The sequence below is a fragment of the Anopheles arabiensis genome, chromosome 2, assembly GCF_016920715.1.
Source record: "Anopheles arabiensis isolate DONGOLA chromosome 2, AaraD3, whole genome shotgun sequence".
Lineage (NCBI taxonomy): Eukaryota > Metazoa > Arthropoda > Insecta > Diptera > Culicidae > Anopheles > Anopheles arabiensis.
This window is the reverse complement of record NC_053517.1, coordinates 52,019,832-52,039,819: the sequence shown is the minus strand read 5'-3', so window position 1 is coordinate 52,039,819 and position 19,988 is coordinate 52,019,832. Positions and strand designations below refer to the sequence as shown.

Below are 19,988 nucleotides of genomic sequence, written 5' to 3'. Positions count from 1 at the left end.
GAATCGACATCCCTGGTTCCATAATAATTATTGTGCCAATGGCAAATGATTGAGAACCAGAACATATTACAGGGTTTACAAGTCAGAATAGAATGTCAGCAAAACAATTTCAGAAGCTCAAGATTCACTTTAGCTGTCAAACGTTGTTGTTTCACCGCATCGATGCTATTTTTTACAAGCGCAATTTGATTTTTAAATCGCTCAAGTTGTTTTTAGAGGCCTTTCGCATCGTTTTGCAAATTCAAACACTCATTTTTAGATTATATGATTGAGATCAATGCTTTTATTCATTTAAGCATTATATTTATGAAATATTACGTATTTATGGTAAAAATGGCGATTTTCTGTGCAAAAAGCTACATAAACAGTGTACATGTTTACATACGCAAGTGCTCGTAGCTTTTTGCCCAGAAACATTCATTTTTTACAATAAATACGTAATGTTTCATAAATATAACGCTAGAAATGCACTAAATAATTGATTTGTATACAAATAATCTCAAAATTCGTGTTTGAATTTGCAAAACGATGCGAAAGGCCTCTAAAAACAACTTATGCGATTTAAAAATCAAATTGCGCTATTTAAAATAGCATCGGTGCGGTGAAACAACAACTTTTGACAGCTAAACTGCATCTTGAGCTTCTGAAATTGTTTTGCTGACATTCGATTCTGACTTGTAAAACCCTGTATTGTTGGATGTAATTAGATGCTAAATTATTGTTTCCATATAATTGCTTTTCCAATTTCAAAATACCAAGTCGTGTTTTACAGCAATTTCACCAGTTTGCTTAAAATGATTAAGGATCATGTTTTCAAAAATAGATAAATTAGATCTCTTGAAATAAGATAATATATGTTTTATCTTAAAGTAACCATTTAACAAAAAAATAGACGCATTTTTGAAAAAGTGAAGTATTAGGATCATAAATAGTCCAGCTGACCCTTACAAAACCGAATTCGAGTATCCTCCGGGAACTAGTCCATTTTTAGCAATAAATTCACTGTTTTGTAACGTAGTAAAATCAGTTTAGTATTGTACACCAGGTGATCTATTCAATAGATGCGTTGGCTCCAGCAAGACTCGATCTCCAACAAGCTGCATTTTAGCATAATCGCGTAGATTGCTATGCCTACAAAAAAGAAGAATGTACCATGAAAAAATCGAACAAGCGTGTAAATGAATTTTATGCTTACTAATTTATCGAAAGCCTCGTTACGCACATATTTGTTGACTGGTTTCAGCAGTAATTCATGCTGTTTTAAACAAGCATTTCATGCAACCTTCAATAAACATCCCACGTTGAATTTCATTGGTTTGATTAACATTTCATAGTCGGAAAATGGGTTCGCTGAGAAAAAAAAAAACCAAAAACTTTCCTTCATACTAACTACCCATTCCTAATTTATGTAAATTTTGTTCAGAACTGGATTAAAGTTTCTTTAATTTATTGCCTTTCCTGACAATTCTGGCCTACAACTTCTTTCTTCTCGGTTTCTTCGTCTACTGATTGTGAAAGACTTCAACTTTACTTAAACTGCTTCGGCGGTTGGTGTTCTGCTAACTTTATGTGCCTTTGTCCCGATAAATGTTCCATTATTTCTTTTTCTCACTCTCGTTCTCCACTTTCTTTTGATTTTAAACTTCTCAATGTATCTCTGCCTTGTGTTACGTCTATTCGTGTCCTTGGGGATACACTTGATTGCTAGCTAAACTTCAAACAACCGTTGGAGGAAGTAATAACGACCCTGGGATTCATACTCATACTACTTCATACTACTTCATTTAAGAACTCTTTACTGCAGTCTGGTTCGTCCAATTTTGGAATTTGCTAGTATTGTATGGGGTCCTTCTAGTATTGAGGGATGCACTAGATTAGAAAAAGTTCAAAGACGCTTCACCAGGGTTGTATTTTGTCATATTTTTCGCTATGGACAACTTCCTCCCTATGAAGCGCGAATACAATTGTTAAATTTGCAATCACAAAGCCAGCGACGTCATGTGAGTCAAGCTTGTTTCATTGCCGGGTTACTTGCTTCCTCCATTGATGCTCCTGATTTGCTTGCCTCTATTTGTCTATATGCAACATGCCCGTGATGGGTTCAAGCTCCGAATGGAACGTGCCCCCATACACGTAGGACTGACTATCCTGCTATGTAATCCAAATAGTGACTGAAAGCCAACCCCACAAGTGCTACAGGTAGGTCTTGACCGACAACGGTTGTTGGGCCAAAAAGAAAAGGAAGAAGAAGAATTTGTCTAGGGGAAGGTAGGTAAAGACGGACACCTTAAGGGAAATGGTAAAAATCTAAGGATATATAGGTGCAACGACCATGAAAATGTGCATATATTATCTTACACTCATGTTTTATCAGAAAATGTGTTGAAACGTTTAAGTTTCTATCGATTTTTGCGTTTTTTTCATGAATAAAAAATATGATTTTTTTCGTGTGGTTTTGAAATGTTCGGGTAAGACGGACACGTGTAGAAAACGTTGGAAAGTGAAGAGTTTTACAGTATTTTAACAAATTCTATCACTTTCCACGTCCTGGTACGTTTATAAATTAATTATTGGCCTATTGCAACGACGATTCATTCAGTCGTGGTTTTAGAAATTGTAAGCACCGCTTCTAATATATCGTAGAATGCAGCATCTTAAGCATTATTGAAATATCACGCACTTACAGCTGACGTTACTCCAGCTTACAGAACAACAGTCTAGAACTTCCTTTAAGGAAATCACTCCGCGAAAAGACCACGATTTTAAGGGACGACCAGTATTTTTTAAGGGACTTGTTAATAGTTTGATCCATTTTCCACCATGTCAGTCAAAATTCAACATTTAAGTTTTGTAATCCCATAGAATTTCTCATCTATTCCTGAACAATGCCGTATCAATGCCTCATCTTTTTATTGCTTAAAGATGTCCAAGTCGTGACAAGATATTGGATTTTGTGAAGCGATTCATCAGCGTCGAGCGAGTAATAGCATAACGAATGGCTACTATTTTGACCGGTGTTTCATTTCTCGATTATTTCAATACTTTCTCTAGTTGCTGATTGATTTATAGCATCGGAATACCCTTATTTAAGGTATTTGAAGAAATATATTCATCACCAATTGATATAAGAAGTCAAAAAATCAATAAGTTCGGTGTCCATCTTTCCCTACAACAAGGTGTCCGTCTTTCCCGCTTTGGTGTCAGCATGTTTAAACCACCAGAAAACAATATTTTGTATTGCTTTCAGTCTCGTTCTTTCGCCAGTTTTTTCATTAATGATCACGACAACCCATTCATGAAATAAAACTTCCAGAAATGTAAACAGTACAAGTTGTAGAGCTTAAGATCGGCAGTAGTCAAATTAGATCCACAAGGGTGCACATGATTGAAAATTTATTTTGTTCGTGGATTTAAACAATTTTGCATATATTATGCCAAAAATGTTCTCAAATGTGTTGTTTAACTTTAAGTTAGGATGCTGCATTGTTGATTTTTTCGAAAATTACCATTTTGATGCATTTATGAAAAGTGTCCATCTTACCCGCAGTGTCCGTCTTTACCTACCTTCCCCTATATGTACCATGCCGTGCCCTCCCCCGCCGTCCTCCTTTAGATGAGGAAACACGACACGACATTGTATTGTTATAATGATCCTTTTCTGTCCTGTCTCAGATGGTTTAACTACTATCATGATCTCTTTGATTTTAACTCCTCCTTACATGCTTTCCGCTCTTGTGCCCTTTCCTTTCAACCATCCTCTTAATTTCTCTTCATACTTTCTTCTATATATTTTTTGTTTATCTAAGTTTACGATTTTTCTTTTCTCTCTCAATATACTTTTTCATATATTTTGTATTTTTATAAATTTTTTTTGCTACTTCGCTTGTTTATTGAAATTTTGTAGTTATATGTAATTTATTCTAAAGTACTCAGTTAAACCTTAAAGACAGACTGTGAATGAAATAATTGATTTAAATGAATTAAATAACAAACAGCATTCCAGACACATAATACTGCCGCAAAACATGGTTGGGCTGATAAGAAGAATGAACTCTTATCATCTTCATATCTATGTAGAATTTTGCGGAAGAAAGATACATCGTCGACAATATCCTGGGAGATGTATCATTTACTTTGGTTCGAAAACCGGCTTAACAGTGCGCCAAATGTTACCGAAACAAGATCGAATGAGGCAAAATTTGGCCAACCAATCAGAACAGTCCACGAATCGCGTTGTTCATATCTCGATCGCATTTTTTGCCATTTTTAAATGGAAACGTTCCAGAATTTCGTGGTTATAAAATGTGAAGTTGCCAAATTCTTCGGCTTGTTTCTGGCGATATTTTTGCAAGTTGGTTAACCTTTTTTGTACGGAAATATAACGTTTTCAGGAGACAGCAAAAGAGAGCATTGAAAGCGTATTACAAATCTCTTTATAAAAAAAAAACTGGCGCTCCTTGTTCGTTGGACATGATCTATCTAGCATTAATAACATCCTTTCATTTATAAAGAAAGGTCAGAACATTCAATGCAGGCCTAGTTCTAGTCATCTTTCTTTGTTGGTTGAAAAAGTTGAAAAAACCAGACTCATCGATCGGAATAATGAAGCTGCATTTTTGGTTCTACTCTTTAATTAACACACTTAGTTACTGGTCTGGTTCGTACTGTGCCAATGACCGTCTGACAAAAATTGCATTTTTTAAAATCATTTTAGAGTTGCCGACGTGTTGATTACCGTACCAGAATCTACTTGTGATCATGTTGGTGATTCAACTTATACAACACAAGCTTAGATTTTCAGTTTATTGCACATGTTACTGAAATCATTGTAAATCATTTACAAAAATCCTTTGTTCAATATTTATTATGCTTTACTCTTTATTTAGACAGCTCTCGCCAACTTATGTTATTCAATTATTAACGCAAAGGCGTCCATTTTGAGTATTAATCTCTCAAGCTATACCAGTCCGCTAGAGCAACAGATAAGACTGATTGTATCCTTGCGAACATTTCCCTCTAGTACGCAGCCTGGGGATGTTTATACTTTAAAAACGTTAACGTTATACCAAAACTCACGACCGCACAAATCCGAAGACAGCTTCAACTAATTCCAAATTGCACTCACCGATCACTTAACGATCAATAGAATTGTGTGATGCATTTTCAATTTACTCCCTGTTACACCACACCCGTTTACATTTGCTCCACACGCAACCGAAACGTGTACTTCAACAGGCTCGCACCAAAAGCAAGTCGTTTGTTGAAGCAAGAGCCCAAAGTTGATAGATGTAAGCTCGCGCAGAAAACGATTCTCCTCTCCGCGATCGGTTCACGCTCACGCAGATCGCGCTCTGCTGCCGCCACTATCTGCATACCGCCGCCGCCGCCACCGCCGCCGGGTTATTCCCGCGAGCGATGTTGATCGAGCGGAGCAAAAGAGGAGACGTTTCAAAATTCCAACCGTCCGCGGCCGGCGCGATACGAGAGCGCTTGAGGGGAAAACCAAACTCCTCGGCGAGGTCAAACGTGATCAGACCGTCGCTAGTGTTGGGTGTCGTCCGGTGCAAGTTGCAGCAGCTGCCTGTAGACATCGTCAGGAGCTTCCCAATCTCTGTGTGTGTGGCTCATCGAGTTGTTAGTGCATGTAGCGCGAACCTAGAAACTAGCACGGAAGTGAAATATAAAAAAATCACGAACCCCCTCCCCCGCCACACAATGTCACCCACCATTGATAACGCACGGTGGATCACGCCGATCGCCCTCAGCGCGATCTTTTTTCTCGGCAGTGTACTAGCCGCAAGCAATGGTAAGTCGGCAGAGGGTCGACAGTAACCTTCGTGAGTGTAAAATGTGTCTGGGTTGGTGGCGTTGCGCATTAGACAATGTGTCTGCCAATGTCTACAACGTAGTTTCGGAAACCAGGTTTTTGTGGTGTTGAATGATGGTTAGCTTGTAGTTTGCCTTTGGTTAATAATTGTTAGCCAGTGTACGAGATAAACGATAGCAGTGAAACAGTGATCGATGGTGTTTTCAACGTACTGCTGAAGGCAAAACAATCGAAGCAGATTGATTGGCTATTATTGGCCTTCTACGCATAATTCAAATAGCCGAGACTCGTTAGGAAACAGCAGGCAAAATCATACCCCATCAATCCGACACCCCTAAGGAGAGTTTTGCACTGATAACCACACACATCCGGCTTTCTATAGCAAGCAGCAGTGTACACTTTCATTGCTTACATACTGCTGTCGATTTGCCTGCCAGTGAAGCCCCCGTTTGTGATCCACCCTTCGCTGAACTGATAATTAACATGTCTGTAATGAACAAAGCTAACATTGGGATACCTTATTCATGTCAGAACCGACGTTACGAAATGGAAAACTGAGAAGGATTGTACCGGGAGAGGAGCTGTATGACGTTACAGCACACCTTATATTGACAAACTGTTGCCACGACAGATTGTGATTTAGCTGTAGTTGATTGGAGATCGCAGTTTCAGCGAATAGTTTCGCTGTAGCTCTATCTATTGATTCAATCATTTGCCTATTTGCGGATAGTTCCGATCGTCTCATCGTAGATCGGGGTTATCGCAACATTAGTCGGTTGCGTGCTCAACATCTTCTCAGACACCCCTGAGATCATCCTCCGATACATGAGTGATCGATTTCATCAAAAACCAGTTATCCACTTGCTTGTTGCGGTTGTTAACGAAACAAAGGAATCCCTCCTTACTAAGCGACCAGTGTTTGTGCGCCTCTGATTATGCAAATAGTTTATTTCCAATGCCGCACGGCCCATTTTTGGCGAGACGCGAGAGGAGCCGGAAGGAACGTTAATACCGTTCGGATTGAAATTTCGAAACAGCTGTTACAAAATTAAAATGATCTCCAAAGCTGAATGGTAAAATGTGATCGTATTTGAATTAATTATAGTTCAGGCACGCTAAAGTGACGTAAATTACCTTAGTCGCTTAAGGAAGTATCTCTGTCTGGTTTAGAGCTTTGGTATAGAAAAGGAATGGAAACTATTTACACGCGTACGCGTCACAAATACCGCACACCGGTAGTGTTTGCTGATACATTTCTGATAGCCCTTTGTTGAACATTTTATTCGATTCGTTAGCATAATTCTTTCATTTCAACGGAATCTTGTATCTTTCGAAATATATCCTCAAACAATAATTTGATTTTAGTCACTCCATTGCTTCGTTTCCACTTGCAGAAGGAGAGTCGTGTGCGTATGGCAACGAGCCCGGAATCTGCCAAGGCTATAATCTGTGCCGTCCGCTTCTGGAAAAGTCACGCATTGTAAAAATCTGTGGCTACACGTCCCAACAAGCAGTTGTGTGCTGTCCGGTTGACTATCGTGAGCGCTTGCAGCAGCTGAACGATCCAAACCAGCGTGTCAGTGAACGAAGCAAGTATCTATGCCGATTGCTACCAGCAACTACACAGATCCTTCTACCTCTCTGTAGACAACCGATTAACCGATCCTCTCCATTGGCTATTGATCCGTTTCCTAGAGTGCCGAGACTACCAGAGCGCATCCAATTCCGGGCTGCTGTTCGGTTCGCTAGCGGTCGGCTCCTCGGTGGTGAAGCTAAAGCCCCGCGCCCAATGCCCAACCGATCAGAACCTGATCGTCGGTGGTACGGCAGCACGGTTTGGCGAGTTTCCGCACATGGCCCGGCTGGCCATGCCGGACGAAAACGGTGCCATGGTGTTCCGCTGCGGCGCAACGCTGATCAGCGAACAGTGGGTTATGACGGCCGCACACTGTCTGGAGTCGCAAACGATCGTGGTGCGGCTGGGTGAGCTCAAGGAGGGCAGCGACGAGTTTGGCGACCCGGTCGATGTTCAGGTGACCCGGATCGTGAAGCATCCTAACTACAAACCACGCACCGTGTATAACGATATCGCCCTGCTGAAGCTGGCCCGCCCGGTGACCTTTTCGTCGCGGATACGTCCCGCCTGCCTGTACGGCTCGTCAACGGTCGACCGGACGAAGGCGGTAGCGATAGGATTTGGATCGACGGAAGCATGTAAGTATCATTGCTGGCCAAAAGAAATTGGTCTTCTTTAGCATGCCTCGCCACCTGGTGTAAGAGAAATGGCACACACAAACCGCACATTTTTGTTTGAGATGGTCGACAATCACTCGACCCAATGGGCGGATAAATCTTCGGGATCAAGCTCAACATAAGAAGGCGTGAACATGATGTGAGAAGTTGATTACTTTTGTCCATACCGTGGACGTTTACGATCGATCGTCAAATTTGCAGCCGCTAAATGTGGACTGGTTTTTACCCTGGCATCCCCCCATCCCTATCGATGTTCATTTTTCATTCCGAAATCACATTTCGAACCGGCTTAGCTGTATAAGCTCAACAAACAGTAATAGGAACCGGTATTGCCGAACTTAAGTGACTCGTGATCTGGTCATCCTTGCGACGAAAGTGATCACAGTAGGTGTGGCATATGAGAAGCCGGTTTGGTGTAGCTGTGAAGACAGGACAACCAACGAGCACCATAAGCATGGGTGCTCATCCTGCTTGGTTATGTATAATGCGTATTACTCGTTTTACATGAATGCTACGTAATTATGCGAAAACGCTATATCGCACATCCCGTGATCGTGCGTCACATGGTTGAGCATAGAATTTTTAGATGAAGGCGTATATGACTCACGCTATATTTGATCTGTTGTTCGCACCATATGCCTCCACAAAGTACCAATAAAATTCACCTTTAGGAAATCCTATGAGATCTTACGACTGTTCCAGTGGTAAAGCGGTAAATTAATTCGGCAGCTTAACATCATATTCGTACTGGGTTCAAACCGTTAGTGGTAGGCCTCACATCTGTCCCAAGATACTGCGCTTATTAGTTTGTCATGAAGTTAAAACATCAAGCCTACATTACGCTTAGTGTGAGCTAAATAACTAGATGAAGACATTCAAATTAATTCAATGCTGTATTCTATTCCCTCTTTCTTTTCCTTTTCCGCGCTTTCGCGATCACAGACGGTGCTGCGTCGAAGGAACTGCTGAAAGTATCGCTAGATGTGTTCACCACGGCCGCCTGTAGCGTGTTCTTCCAGCGCAATCGTCGCGTTCCCCAGGGCCTCCGGGAGACGCATCTCTGTGCCGGGTTCCTGAGCGGTGGCCGTGACACCTGCACCGGAGATTCCGGTGGTCCGCTACAGATCAGCTCGGAAGATGAGGCCTGCGTAGCGCAGATCATCGGCATTACCTCGTTCGGTATTGGCTGTGGCTCGACGACGCCCGGCATCTATACGCGTGTGTCGGAGTACATAGACTGGATCGAGGGCATCGTGTGGCCAACGGATAGCGCCTCCCTGACGGATGGGTTACGCTTTAGTTAGACTCTCGTAGTTATCTTTTATCTCAAAAGTGGCCTCAGTGTGAACGAATGTGTGTGTGTGAACGTGCATGTCTGTGTTTGAGTGTGTGTCTGTATGTATGTGTTAAAGATTTCTTTGTTCAAAAGGAAATCACATTCGCAGAGCAGGGAAGCATAAATGATTCACTAATCTAAAGCTTTAGTGAGGCAGTATGCTTGAGTTAGTGTGTAAGTTATGCAGTTTTACGTGTTACTGTCTTGTGCTTTACTGTACTTAGTCAGTTTGTTAGTTGAGATTAATGGCAACACGGGGTGCAGATCGATCGTTCTGAATTAATAGCAATTCGATGCATAGCCGAAGCAATTTTTTGACGATGCCATTTTTGCACTATGTCTATGACTTGTAAAACCTTGAAAAATAACGAATGCAAATCGATGGACGAAAAAAAACAAACCGTATTTTTTGTGCAAACGTATGATCTTTAATAAATAAACTTCGAACACAATCATTGATTTTCCCTTAGTTCAAGTTTGATGTGACGACCATTAATTGGACATTTTTATCATATAAAAGTGCTGAAAATGAGGAAGAGTTTCATTTAAAATATTGATTGATAATAAAAGATAATAGTAACAAAAAAAATTGAAACTATGAAGAGTGTCCCGACCCAACTTTTGCTCGATGTGGTGAAACCGGTTCAGTGAGTTTTTCTTTCGCGCGATTGCTCGTTCTGTTGTACATCCGTATTCCAACACAGCTGATTAATTGACTCTGAAGTAGGATATGATTTGCAAAAAAAAGACATAAATCTACTCCCAACTTTCATTTGTCTTGTGGAACTTTTCCTTTAGCACTTACACTGAGGTGGGTGTGCCAAGCTTTTGCTCCCAATTGCAAGCATAATCAGCCTCAGCATGTGTCTGGTAGTACGCATATAGCCTAGAACCACAAAACGTTCCTATTAAAACACCATCAGAACAATCGATCCATTGCAAGATATGTGTATTTCGTGTGTACAAGAAGCTTTTCAACTTCAGCGGAACCAGTTTCACTTTAAACCAGTGTGCTTCTAATGGTTGAGATGTGGCTCAGGGATGGGAAAACCCCGGAATATTAAACGGAACTTCAAGAGAAAGGTGACACCTGCACGACGACGACGACGACGACGAAGACAGAAAATCCCACACTTGCACACAAACATACTAAATCACGAATAGCTCACCATGTCCGGCAATCGACCAGTGGCCGGTGTTAGAATATAACCCTCCCTCTCAAACTTCTTTCTCTCTCCTTACCTCACCCTACCCGAGCCACATCTTGTGTCGATCCGTCGCTGGGTTTTGAGCATATTGAAGCAACTTGCAACGTGTTAGCAGACTCATTAGACTAGACTCAATAGAAAATGGACAATTGACGATCATCAGTATTACGTGTGATCGAAAAATCAGTTACAAGTTTATCCCAGAATGTTTGAACGTTCCCCGACATTTTATGAACTCGTTCCACGATCTAGTTTTTCTCAAAATATTCAAAACTTACTATTTATTTTAAAACTGTACAATTTTTAATTAAAAATGTAAGAGAAACAATCATTAAATACATGAGACAGATTCAAAAAAATCTACAAGCAACCAAATGATCCCAAATCTTTGGGAAACAATAGAAAAACAATGGGAAAATTTTTGATTATTTTTTCAATGGAATTTCGGCACAATTATATGTCGAGTATAGCCGTTAAAAATGCTTCTGATTGTAATGTGGAAGCCGAGATATTGATTCAATTATTGGTGTTTACCAAATCGGTACTTGATCGCTTATCCGCCAGCCGTATTGTTTAAAAATGACCTACTCATTGATACTTTCCTTTAAAGAGTACAATCTCACAAAGCATTTGTTTCTACTTAAATTCGGCAAAAAATATTTAAGATGCAAATAAATGTTTATAAAGTGGTTTTGTACGCTTTCTTCTTCGTCGTCTTCTTCTTCTTATTCTTCTTCTTTGGCACAACAACCGATATCGGCGAAAGCCAGCCTTCTGTACCACTACTACTGGGGCTTGCCGCCTTTCAGGGACTGACTACTATCCTGCTATGTGTAATCAGTAAGTCTTACATACGGCGGCACGGTCCATTCGGGGCTTGAACGCATGACGAGCGTGTTGTACCACCAGACCGGCCCATTGTTGTATGCTTTAGTACCATCAAACTGTTGCTAATCACTCACTTTAAGAAACATTTACTTAGCAACCTCCGACAAATGTTGCCAATATCTCACATTATCCATACCAAAACCCACATTTTAATACCTAAGCTGTCATGTTCACTGCTCTTCCTTTCAAATGGGTAAAACGAGATCATTAGTCGAGATCTTAGATCTTATGATTCTGCAAATCATTATGTACGAACAGTTATGTACTTTCACTGTGAACTCACTAAGAATGAAGACATCCATTTATGTTGCCCCTCAGAGAGAAGAAGAATAATTAAAGATAAGCAAGTCAGAATATTAATAGAGCACTGCCCTTTTGAACTTTTGCAAATGATAAGGATTGAGGGGAAATACCGAATAAAAATCCAAAACATAATGTATAATACAACAACAACAGATAGCAGCAGCAACACAAAACGGCACACACAAGGTAATACGTTTTAAATGCATTATTTTTTGCTTTTGAACACAATTCCCGTTTGTATTGTTTTATTTTCACATCAAATTGCCCACATTGCACAATCGCGGCCCTTTCCTTTTTTTTCATCTAAACGTTCTCAATCGTGTCTGTTGACATTTCCTCCGTGGAGGAATCCACACGTGGGCGCTTCCGGTCCGCCGTGTTGATGCAGCAGACGACCATGGTTTTACGAACGTTGGCGCAAGGATCGTTTGCTGCTTTGGTGGTGCTGCTGCTGTTCTGTTTAAACTTTGCGCACTTTTCCATTTCCGTGCAGATGCCCCGCAGTCCATCGTACTCGCAGGAACCGCCAAGCTCGGATTCGTTCGTTTTCTCGAAATGCATCACCTCAGAAGGGTCCTTGTGTACGATATTAGCCGACACGGCGGACACAATCAGGAACAGGGCGCTCAGAATTGTAATGTGCATTTTGCTGGTATAACAAGCACCGATCTTTCTAACGGAGCGATTGAAGAAGGTGTTCCTATTTGAAACAAGCACAGTACGCGACTGATCAATGGGGTAGGTAGGTGCTTCGAGCGATAAGGGAATCTGATCGACGGGGAATAACCCGCATGGAGTGCTGCTTTTTAATATTCAGTTCAGTTGCTTGTATTGTTTAAATGTTTCAATCTTCACGAATGCTGCACTCTCATGATGGACGTGGTTTAGAATATAAAAAATGCAACTTTTACAAGAAATTAACGAGAAGTTTATGTAAAAAACAGATTTTAATAAAAAATCCGCCAAGGCGCACAAAAAAGTGTCGTAAGGCGTTTATTTTGAAAGGTTCGTTTTTGCCATGGTTCATATTAATTCTTTCATTTACTATTTTAATAATTTATTACAACGTTTAGTATTTAGTTTTATAATTTATTTCCCTCTATGCTAATGTTTTGCAGGAAATCGTACTGTTCCTTGCTAATGAATAAGATTGGAACTGTCCAGATCTTCTAGGGATAGCGGTATTCGGTTATACTGCACCACCTCCGTTGAAACAGGCATACCGACACAACACACAACCGGCTCGTGCACCTCAAAGTAACAAACGTCGCGCCGGATATCGAACGGTTCCCGGATGATGCGCGGCACAAACGTTGCGCAGTCGCGTACCCGCTGGCAGATTCCTTCCCTTGCGTAGGGAAATCCTTTCGGATCCGGTGATGCTTCTATCGTACACGCATCTCCGATGGCAAGTTCGTTCAGCTCGGGAAAGACAAAATCACCTCCAGGGTGTGGCGCAGAAAAGACGCTTCCAAGCAACGGCAGCAGCACCACCAACAGCAAGCAGCAAAACGGAAAGGGCTTCGTCAGCATACGCATGTTGACCGACGCAGTAGTTTATTCGGACTGAACGCGCAGATTGATCTTTGGCTATTGCTGCTGTATAAAACCAGTTTAAAAAACGCAACCGAGCGTTTGTGTTTGTACTGGTTCCGCTTATGCGGGGTTTTTCCCATCGCGTATCGCAGGTTCGCGCCTGACCCACACTAATGGGTGATCTGTTAGCGAACTGTTTCGATTATTGATCTTCCAAAGCTGGAACATTTGAAGAGATGATATGTTCTAATGTACTCTGCATAGGTAATGCACTGCTTTTACAATTTCATTGTAATATCAGAGGTTTTTTCGAACGCCTCAATAACATGCCCATCATGGGTTCAAGCCTGAAATGGACCGCCCCATCCCCGTTGCAAAGAATTGACTATCCGGCTGCGAGGTAATGAAATAAGTCTCGAAAGCCTGTATAAGCCGGCATGTCCGCGTAGGACGTTACGCCATATAGAAGATCAGTTGTTGTTTATATATATTTTCCGCTCAACATTGATACTTTTTTTTTTCATTAATTGCTCATAATAAATGACTTTCTTACATAGCAGCCATTTCTTTGGAGTCATGGCCAGCAACAAGTCAACAAGCCTGGGGCCAGAACGGTTATCTAAAGTTGTGTATCATTCTATTAACTAACCTTTTACACAAAGAGCATATTCACGCTATCTGAGACTGTGTCAGTTTTGTCCAGTACGATTCGAATACCATGAGAAGTTGAGTGGAAGCTGGACAAGTCGAATCATTTGTAAAATTAACGTCTGAATCAAAATATTTTACAATATGTACGAACATTTTGCACTGTCTGGAAGTCTATCCGATCGGCTCATACAATGCCGAGCAAAATCTTAACCGGAACATCCTCCGTAACAGAAATAAGCTGACTATCCAACTGTGTGGTACCAATAAGTATCGAAATGCGGAAGCCTGTATAGGCTGGGATGGTTGAGTAGGATACTACACACAAAAAAAGAAGATGTGCAAAAATTGTACAATTTGCCAACGACCATTGAAAATTAAATGATTATGTTTCAAATGTATCACATCTTGCTCTATTAACCTTCCGCTTGTTTTGTTTTGGTAAACATATGCCATTCTTGACAGTTGGTGGTGTTTGAAATTCAGTTGAAATGTCAACAGAATTGTTTTGCTTGGCTTCGGAGAACGCGCCCTCGGAATAGCAAGAAACAAAAAATCGCTTGTGGTTCTTCGTTTATCTATTTTGTTAAGATAATCATTACTTTACCTTCAATTGTAACTAGCTCGTGAAAGTACTCGCTTTGTGAAATGAAAATGTCTGCTGATAAACCGGGTATGTTGTTGTGGGTTACATTCGCATATTGACGCTTGGCTGATGGATGCGTTTGTTAAACCGATGACTTGGTGGTTTTGTAGATTTCGAGAATAATGTCCCTACGGAACAGCATCTGAAAGAACTGCTAACAACGGCTATTGAATTGGAAGCAAACGTATCGGAAATAGAACGGGAACGAAACAAAGCATCTGAGCAGTTGGATGCTGTTTGGAGTAGAATCCATCAAGCTATCGTCAACGAAGCTGAGTTGAAACGAAAACGAGCCACGATTCAGCAGTTAAATAATGATTTTAGCAGTCAAGGTAATTGTTATTTGGCAGATAAAATTAAACTAGTAGCGTAACTAATTTTCATCAACTTAATGTGTTTAGTACACAGACAGAAAGAAGAGGAAAGCTTTTTGGATCAGTTCAAAGCTCTGCAGAACGCTATGGGCATTACCATTGTTTGCAAACCAGAACGGAAGACGACAGAGGTTTGTTTGAGCGTTGAAAAATTAGAACTTCAATCGTGCTAATGCTATCGTAAATACCTTACAGATCACATTCGACGATGCACTAAAGACAAAAGTTTCATTCGTGTATGATATCAAAGGAATAACGCGTAAGATTGCATGAACATTCAAGCCTCTATCATGAGCCGCATTCAATAATGATAAAAAATCCTCCTTTCAGTTGGTGAGATGTACCCAGCACACCCTAATGTGGATGCAATTCGGACGCAGCTTAGCGAAACGGGAGATTTGTTGGGATTTCTTTCGATGCTGAGGAAAAAACTAACTCTGCAGAACGTCTAAAGTTAGCGTAAATAGCTGTTAATAAAATAAATATGTGTATTCAACCCGCACTATCTGTTCTAGGTATACTCACAAACAGCAATATCACAATTCTTACGAACAGCCAGCGTTAACATTATGTATCCAATCGAGCGCGCGCTTGATCCTTTCCAAGCGTACCCGGGTAAGAAAGCTTGCAATCAGTAAGTACTCCGTGTACGTTCTGCGCCCCATAGTACCGTCGGGAGTCACGCGCAATGGGCCTTCGCACAGTATTTTCGTCGTGAGGCTGAGCAGCCATTGCAGAATTTCATTGCTGGACGGTACGTACCTATCGCGCAACCACGATGATGGTGACCACAAGAACAATTGCACCACGTTGGCTGCAATGTCCGGGCTTAAGCGCTGCAAAATAAATCGACCACATTAGTTTACCGTGCTCTGCATATTTACTTGCGACAATGTTGTTTACCTTACTAGGGTTTCTTTGCAGTATGTTCTGCACAAGACATTGGATCAGCCTCGGGACATTTTGATCCATCGCGGGTAGCATATCTTCTTCATACGTCGTGTTCTTTAGTGCCGAATTCTGAGTGACCAAAATGAACGTTTGAATTTAGCACGAATTATGGAATTGAGGTAGGGACGGTAAGGTAAGGTTTAGACAATTACTTACCACGTCGGAGTAAAAAGGATTATTGCTGCCAAATATTTCATAAGCGATTGCGCCACATGCCCACAGGTCGGCTTTGGTGTAATTCAGCATGGCGAACGTTCCCGGTAGCTGCTCTATTATCTCCGGCGCCATTAGTGCCACGTTACCACCCTTATCGATCTCGTCCGAAGTGTAAGGGATGCGCAGCCCATGGCGCTTGTCCGCAATGCAGCAGCCAAAGTCGGTCAGCACCAGCGTCGGTGGCATGTTTGGCCGCAGTTCGATCAGGATGTTGTCCGACTTTATATCCCGATGAGAGACCCCGTGACGATTCAGATGAGCAACGGCTTCCAGCAGCTGCGCAAACAGTAGAATGCGCGTACGCATATCGACCCCCGGTTGGCGCAGATAGTCTTTCAGATTGATGTTGTATCTTTTCATCAAAAGGAAAAGGCTCATGTTTCGCCCGTAGCCTTGCGGATTGAGCCGCTGTGGCAATGCCATAGGGTACAGCGTGGCGGACATTGACAAATCCGGTACCTGGTCGCAGAAAACGCCGTACATTTCCACAATATTTGGATGGGGTGGAACAAAATTGGTCTTTTCCATGAGGCTAAAAATGAGATAAAGCAACGCATGAGTCAACACTGGGTGGCGTGTTCGCTGTTTTGCCACCTCCCCTTCCATTACCTTTTTTCCCACGCGTTGTCAACAGTTCTTCTCTTCGCTGGGACAGTTTCACGGTACATCGCCTTTAGGATAGCCATGGCGTTGCTTTGTATGTCGTAATTAAACATCATCTTTAACGCCAGTGGATACTCTTCGATCGTGTAGTCCTGTTCGATTGAGTCAGGCTGATAATGCCCAATGGTTTCATGATTGGAGGCGCTGTTTTCCGACATTGTTCTTATTCTAGTTTCACTATTAAAGCGAACTTTGCGATTGTTGTTTGTTCTCGTTTGCGCATTGCTTTCGTTCATCATTTGATGGAAAGCCTCCGATGCAGTTCGTTCGGGAAGCAGCAGCGGACTAATCCCGTCACTCCGCTGTCCAGAAAGCTCCGGCTCATCTCCTGTCCATGCTTCATTCGGAGCTTTCCCATTCGAACTGGACTTTGAGTGATGAATATCATTGCAGTTCATATCATCGTTATCGCTTACGGTAGATTCTTTGAGAGAAGCTGCGTAAACAACGGCGGAGCAGCCTTTGGCGATGGGTTTGCCAATGTTTAAGTTCTCAATGCCGAACTCTTCGTCCAGTCGAGATTCGATGTCCTTCTCACCGACTTTCTGTTGAAAGTTGGACATTGCATGCTACGGGTAATAAAAAAAACCATCAAGGTAATCACTGTAAAATCAGTTCCAATACGCCTCCAAACGCCTCCATACCCTAATTTCCCAACAAACTGCTTCCAGCTCGTCGTTCTTAGTCAGAACACCATCTCCGGAAGCCAAACTCACACCGACTAAGGCAAAGAAAGGTGTCGAATCGCCGTACAACAGTCTATAATGGCAAAGGGAGAAAATAATGTTTCAAACGTCCACTTTCGATCCCGTAGTCCCGAAAGCGCATACTTTTTCGTAGCTTGTAGTCGTAGATCCACCGAGTACGGGTTGGTGACCCTGTTTAGCACATTGTCGATAAAAAGACGACGGGCCTGGTTGCCAAATCGCAGGAAGCTGTTGTTCCGGAAATCGTTGATCCGCAGATCATGTCGTAGCGTTTCGTTAATCTTGTTCACTTTTGTGCTCTCCGTGGGGCCGGTCCAAACGTTGCTAACGTGTATATCCCGCTTGAGATAGTTCTGGACCAGCAGGCGACCATGTTTGTACAAACGTGTGGTCAGCAGACGAAAGGACATTTTTCGTGTTGTTGCTCGCCTCTAGTCTAGTCGCTTCTTCTCTTTATTCTTTTTGCGTAACCAGAGTGTACGTGCAGCAGATGACGACGATGGCGATGAAGGGAAGAAAAACACACACTTCACACGCTGCCCTCGAATGACGACGTAAGGATGAACGTAAAAATATTGCAACTTTTTTAACACCTTTGTTAGAGACTGAGCCTTTGTAAAACACCGATTTCAGCTCCGCTAGAGCATCATACACCGAACTAGTTGCATCCGATATCGAAAGCTGGCAAATGCACCAATTTATAAATCACCAGAATATAGCAGACCAAAATTTGTTGCACTAGTATTTTTGCGAATCAAAACACAAACACAAACATACAATCCGATTGACAGGTGGAATTTTTCGAGAAACTTCAAGGTATGTACATGCATATATAGCAACCTTGGCTGTGATGGCTGTCAAAAGCGCGTACAGCCGGCTTGTTTATTATTTTGCCTCAAGGCTGTGGTCCTGCTAAAATCTCGGGAATTTAAATCTGTTTTTGTTTAGGGAATTCATTATCATAGCTTTGGAAATAACACGCCCCACAATATGAACGCATATTTACAACGATGCCGGAGTGTTCTGAAAAGTTCCGTAAGTAGATTTGCTCCTTGGAAGCCCGCAACGTTTTGCGGCCCGCAGTTATCATGTTTTGTTATTTTCAGATAAATAAAATCGCTGTTATCGGTAACGAAAGCTGTGATCTAGATTCGGCAGTGAGTGCAATTACCTTTGCATTTCATCTGCAACACTCACCGAAGTTGTTGAGCCCTTGGTACAAGCCCGATACAATAGTTTATCCCGTGCTGAATGTAACGCGCGCCGAGCTGCCACTGAAAACTGAGGTAACATTCTTCCTCAAACGACAGGGAATTGCGCTGGATGAGCTGATTTGTCGTGATGACATCGATTGGCCGACGGAACAAGCCTTGAACGTAGTGCTCGTAGATCATCATGTTTCGAGCCTAAATCAAAACATAGTGGGAATCGTTGATCATCGTCCCGTGGAAGCTGCTGCACGGTTCAATCCAAATGCTTTTAAAACAATTGAGCTCGTTGGTTCTTGCGCGACCCTCGTCTGTCGTCAACTGTTTAGCGATGGAATCTCGCCCGAAGAGCGAGAAGGATATAACGTTGCATTGGGGTTATTGTATGGTAAGCATGAAGCGTAAACATTTCATCTCGCTTTCACCGTAATAATATTCGCGTGTGTTGCCTTTATTCCACAGCTGCTATCGTTCTAGATACTGTAAACTTCTCCAAAGAAGCCGACAAAGCAAAACCCCTCGATTACAATATGGCAGAAAGAATAGAGTCGCAACTGCAGATTACGGAACAAGTTCGCTCACTGCATCGAGAGCAACTGTTCAAGTCCTTGGTCGATGCCCGTAGCGACGTGTCGGAGCTGAACGCTTATCAGTTGCTGTTGAAAGATTTGAAAATAATATCGCAAAATGATCGTACCGTGTCGGTACCCGGTTTCCCGATGGCAGTTCAGGAGTACATAAAACTGCCGGAATGGAAAGAGTATCTGAACAGGTTTGCCACCAGCACTGAAAGCAATGTTGTGATTTTGCTCGGAATGAAAGTACACCCTGATGGCAGCGTGCGTCGCGATGTTGGTGTCATTCCGATCGATGGCACACCGTTAGCGAAGAAGGTGAGTTTCGCAAACAGTGGATAGTTTGGCTGCCGGGGCAGACTTTACTAATTTACAACATTCCTCAGATTATTGCAGCATTGCACGCATGCCAGGAAATGAATTTTGAGCTCGAAGAAATACCATGTTCGGAGAATGGCACGTTTTATCAGCAACATAATTTAAAAGCGTCGAGAAAACAATTAATACCAATTGTTAAAAATGTGCTCAGCACAATACAGTGATCAAATAATGCTACATTAAATTATTCACAAAAGAAATCAAGTTCAATCTTTCACTGTTCCCCTAAGCTCATTGGTTTGTGCGCCCGCATGCGAGGTGGTGTGTGCGC

The 19,988-nt window shown here is 41.9% G+C and overlaps 5 protein-coding genes across 6 annotated transcripts; 3 read left to right on the top strand and 2 right to left on the bottom strand.

The window, feature by feature from the left end:
- The first annotated feature begins 5,433 nt into the window (after positions 1 to 5,433).
- On the top strand, positions 5,434 to 9,875 carry LOC120894547 (serine protease snake-like). 2 transcript variants are annotated; one of them, XM_040297199.1, is made up of 4 exons: positions 5,434 to 5,806; positions 7,222 to 7,416; positions 7,523 to 8,041; positions 9,023 to 9,875. In XM_040297199.1, exons 1-4 carry the CDS (start codon positions 5,716 to 5,718, stop codon positions 9,382 to 9,384), a joined length of 1,167 nt encoding a protein of 388 aa, XP_040153133.1. In that variant the 5' UTR covers positions 5,434 to 5,715; the 3' UTR covers positions 9,385 to 9,875. The 2 variants fall into 2 exon arrangements, with proteins under 2 accessions (XP_040153133.1, XP_040153134.1); XM_040297200.1 differs by having other exon boundaries at positions 5,787 to 5,837.
- Positions 9,876 to 12,883: 3,008 nt separating this feature from the next.
- On the bottom strand, positions 12,884 to 13,411 carry LOC120894549. The gene has a single exon (XM_040297201.1). It carries the CDS (start codon positions 13,352 to 13,354, stop codon positions 12,953 to 12,955), a length of 402 nt encoding a protein of 133 aa, XP_040153135.1. The 5' UTR covers positions 13,355 to 13,411; the 3' UTR covers positions 12,884 to 12,952.
- Positions 13,412 to 14,456: 1,045 nt separating this feature from the next.
- Positions 14,457 to 15,521, top strand: LOC120898800. The gene is made up of 5 exons (XM_040305152.1): positions 14,457 to 14,672; positions 14,756 to 14,977; positions 15,047 to 15,150; positions 15,215 to 15,278; positions 15,350 to 15,521. The coding sequence occupies exons 1-5, from the start codon at positions 14,648 to 14,650 to the stop codon at positions 15,469 to 15,471; spliced, it is 537 nt and encodes a 178-aa protein (XP_040161086.1). The 5' UTR covers positions 14,457 to 14,647; the 3' UTR covers positions 15,472 to 15,521.
- LOC120898796 (serine/threonine-protein kinase pink-1, mitochondrial) lies at positions 15,467 to 18,303 on the bottom strand. Its single transcript, XM_040305144.1, has 6 exons — positions 17,680 to 18,303; positions 17,494 to 17,608; positions 16,796 to 17,418; positions 16,127 to 16,718; positions 15,923 to 16,039; positions 15,467 to 15,855 (listed from the first exon to the last, which is right to left on the bottom strand). Exons 1-6 carry the CDS (start codon positions 17,964 to 17,966, stop codon positions 15,565 to 15,567), a joined length of 2,025 nt encoding a protein of 674 aa, XP_040161078.1. The 5' UTR covers positions 17,967 to 18,303; the 3' UTR covers positions 15,467 to 15,564.
- On the top strand, positions 18,265 to 19,921 carry LOC120898798 (exopolyphosphatase PRUNE1). Its single transcript, XM_040305150.1, has 5 exons — positions 18,265 to 18,372; positions 18,505 to 18,591; positions 18,663 to 19,152; positions 19,227 to 19,657; positions 19,726 to 19,921. Exons 2-5 carry the CDS (start codon positions 18,547 to 18,549, stop codon positions 19,879 to 19,881), a joined length of 1,122 nt encoding a protein of 373 aa, XP_040161084.1. The 5' UTR covers positions 18,265 to 18,372; positions 18,505 to 18,546; the 3' UTR covers positions 19,882 to 19,921.
- Positions 19,922 to 19,988: the final 67 nt, after the last annotated feature.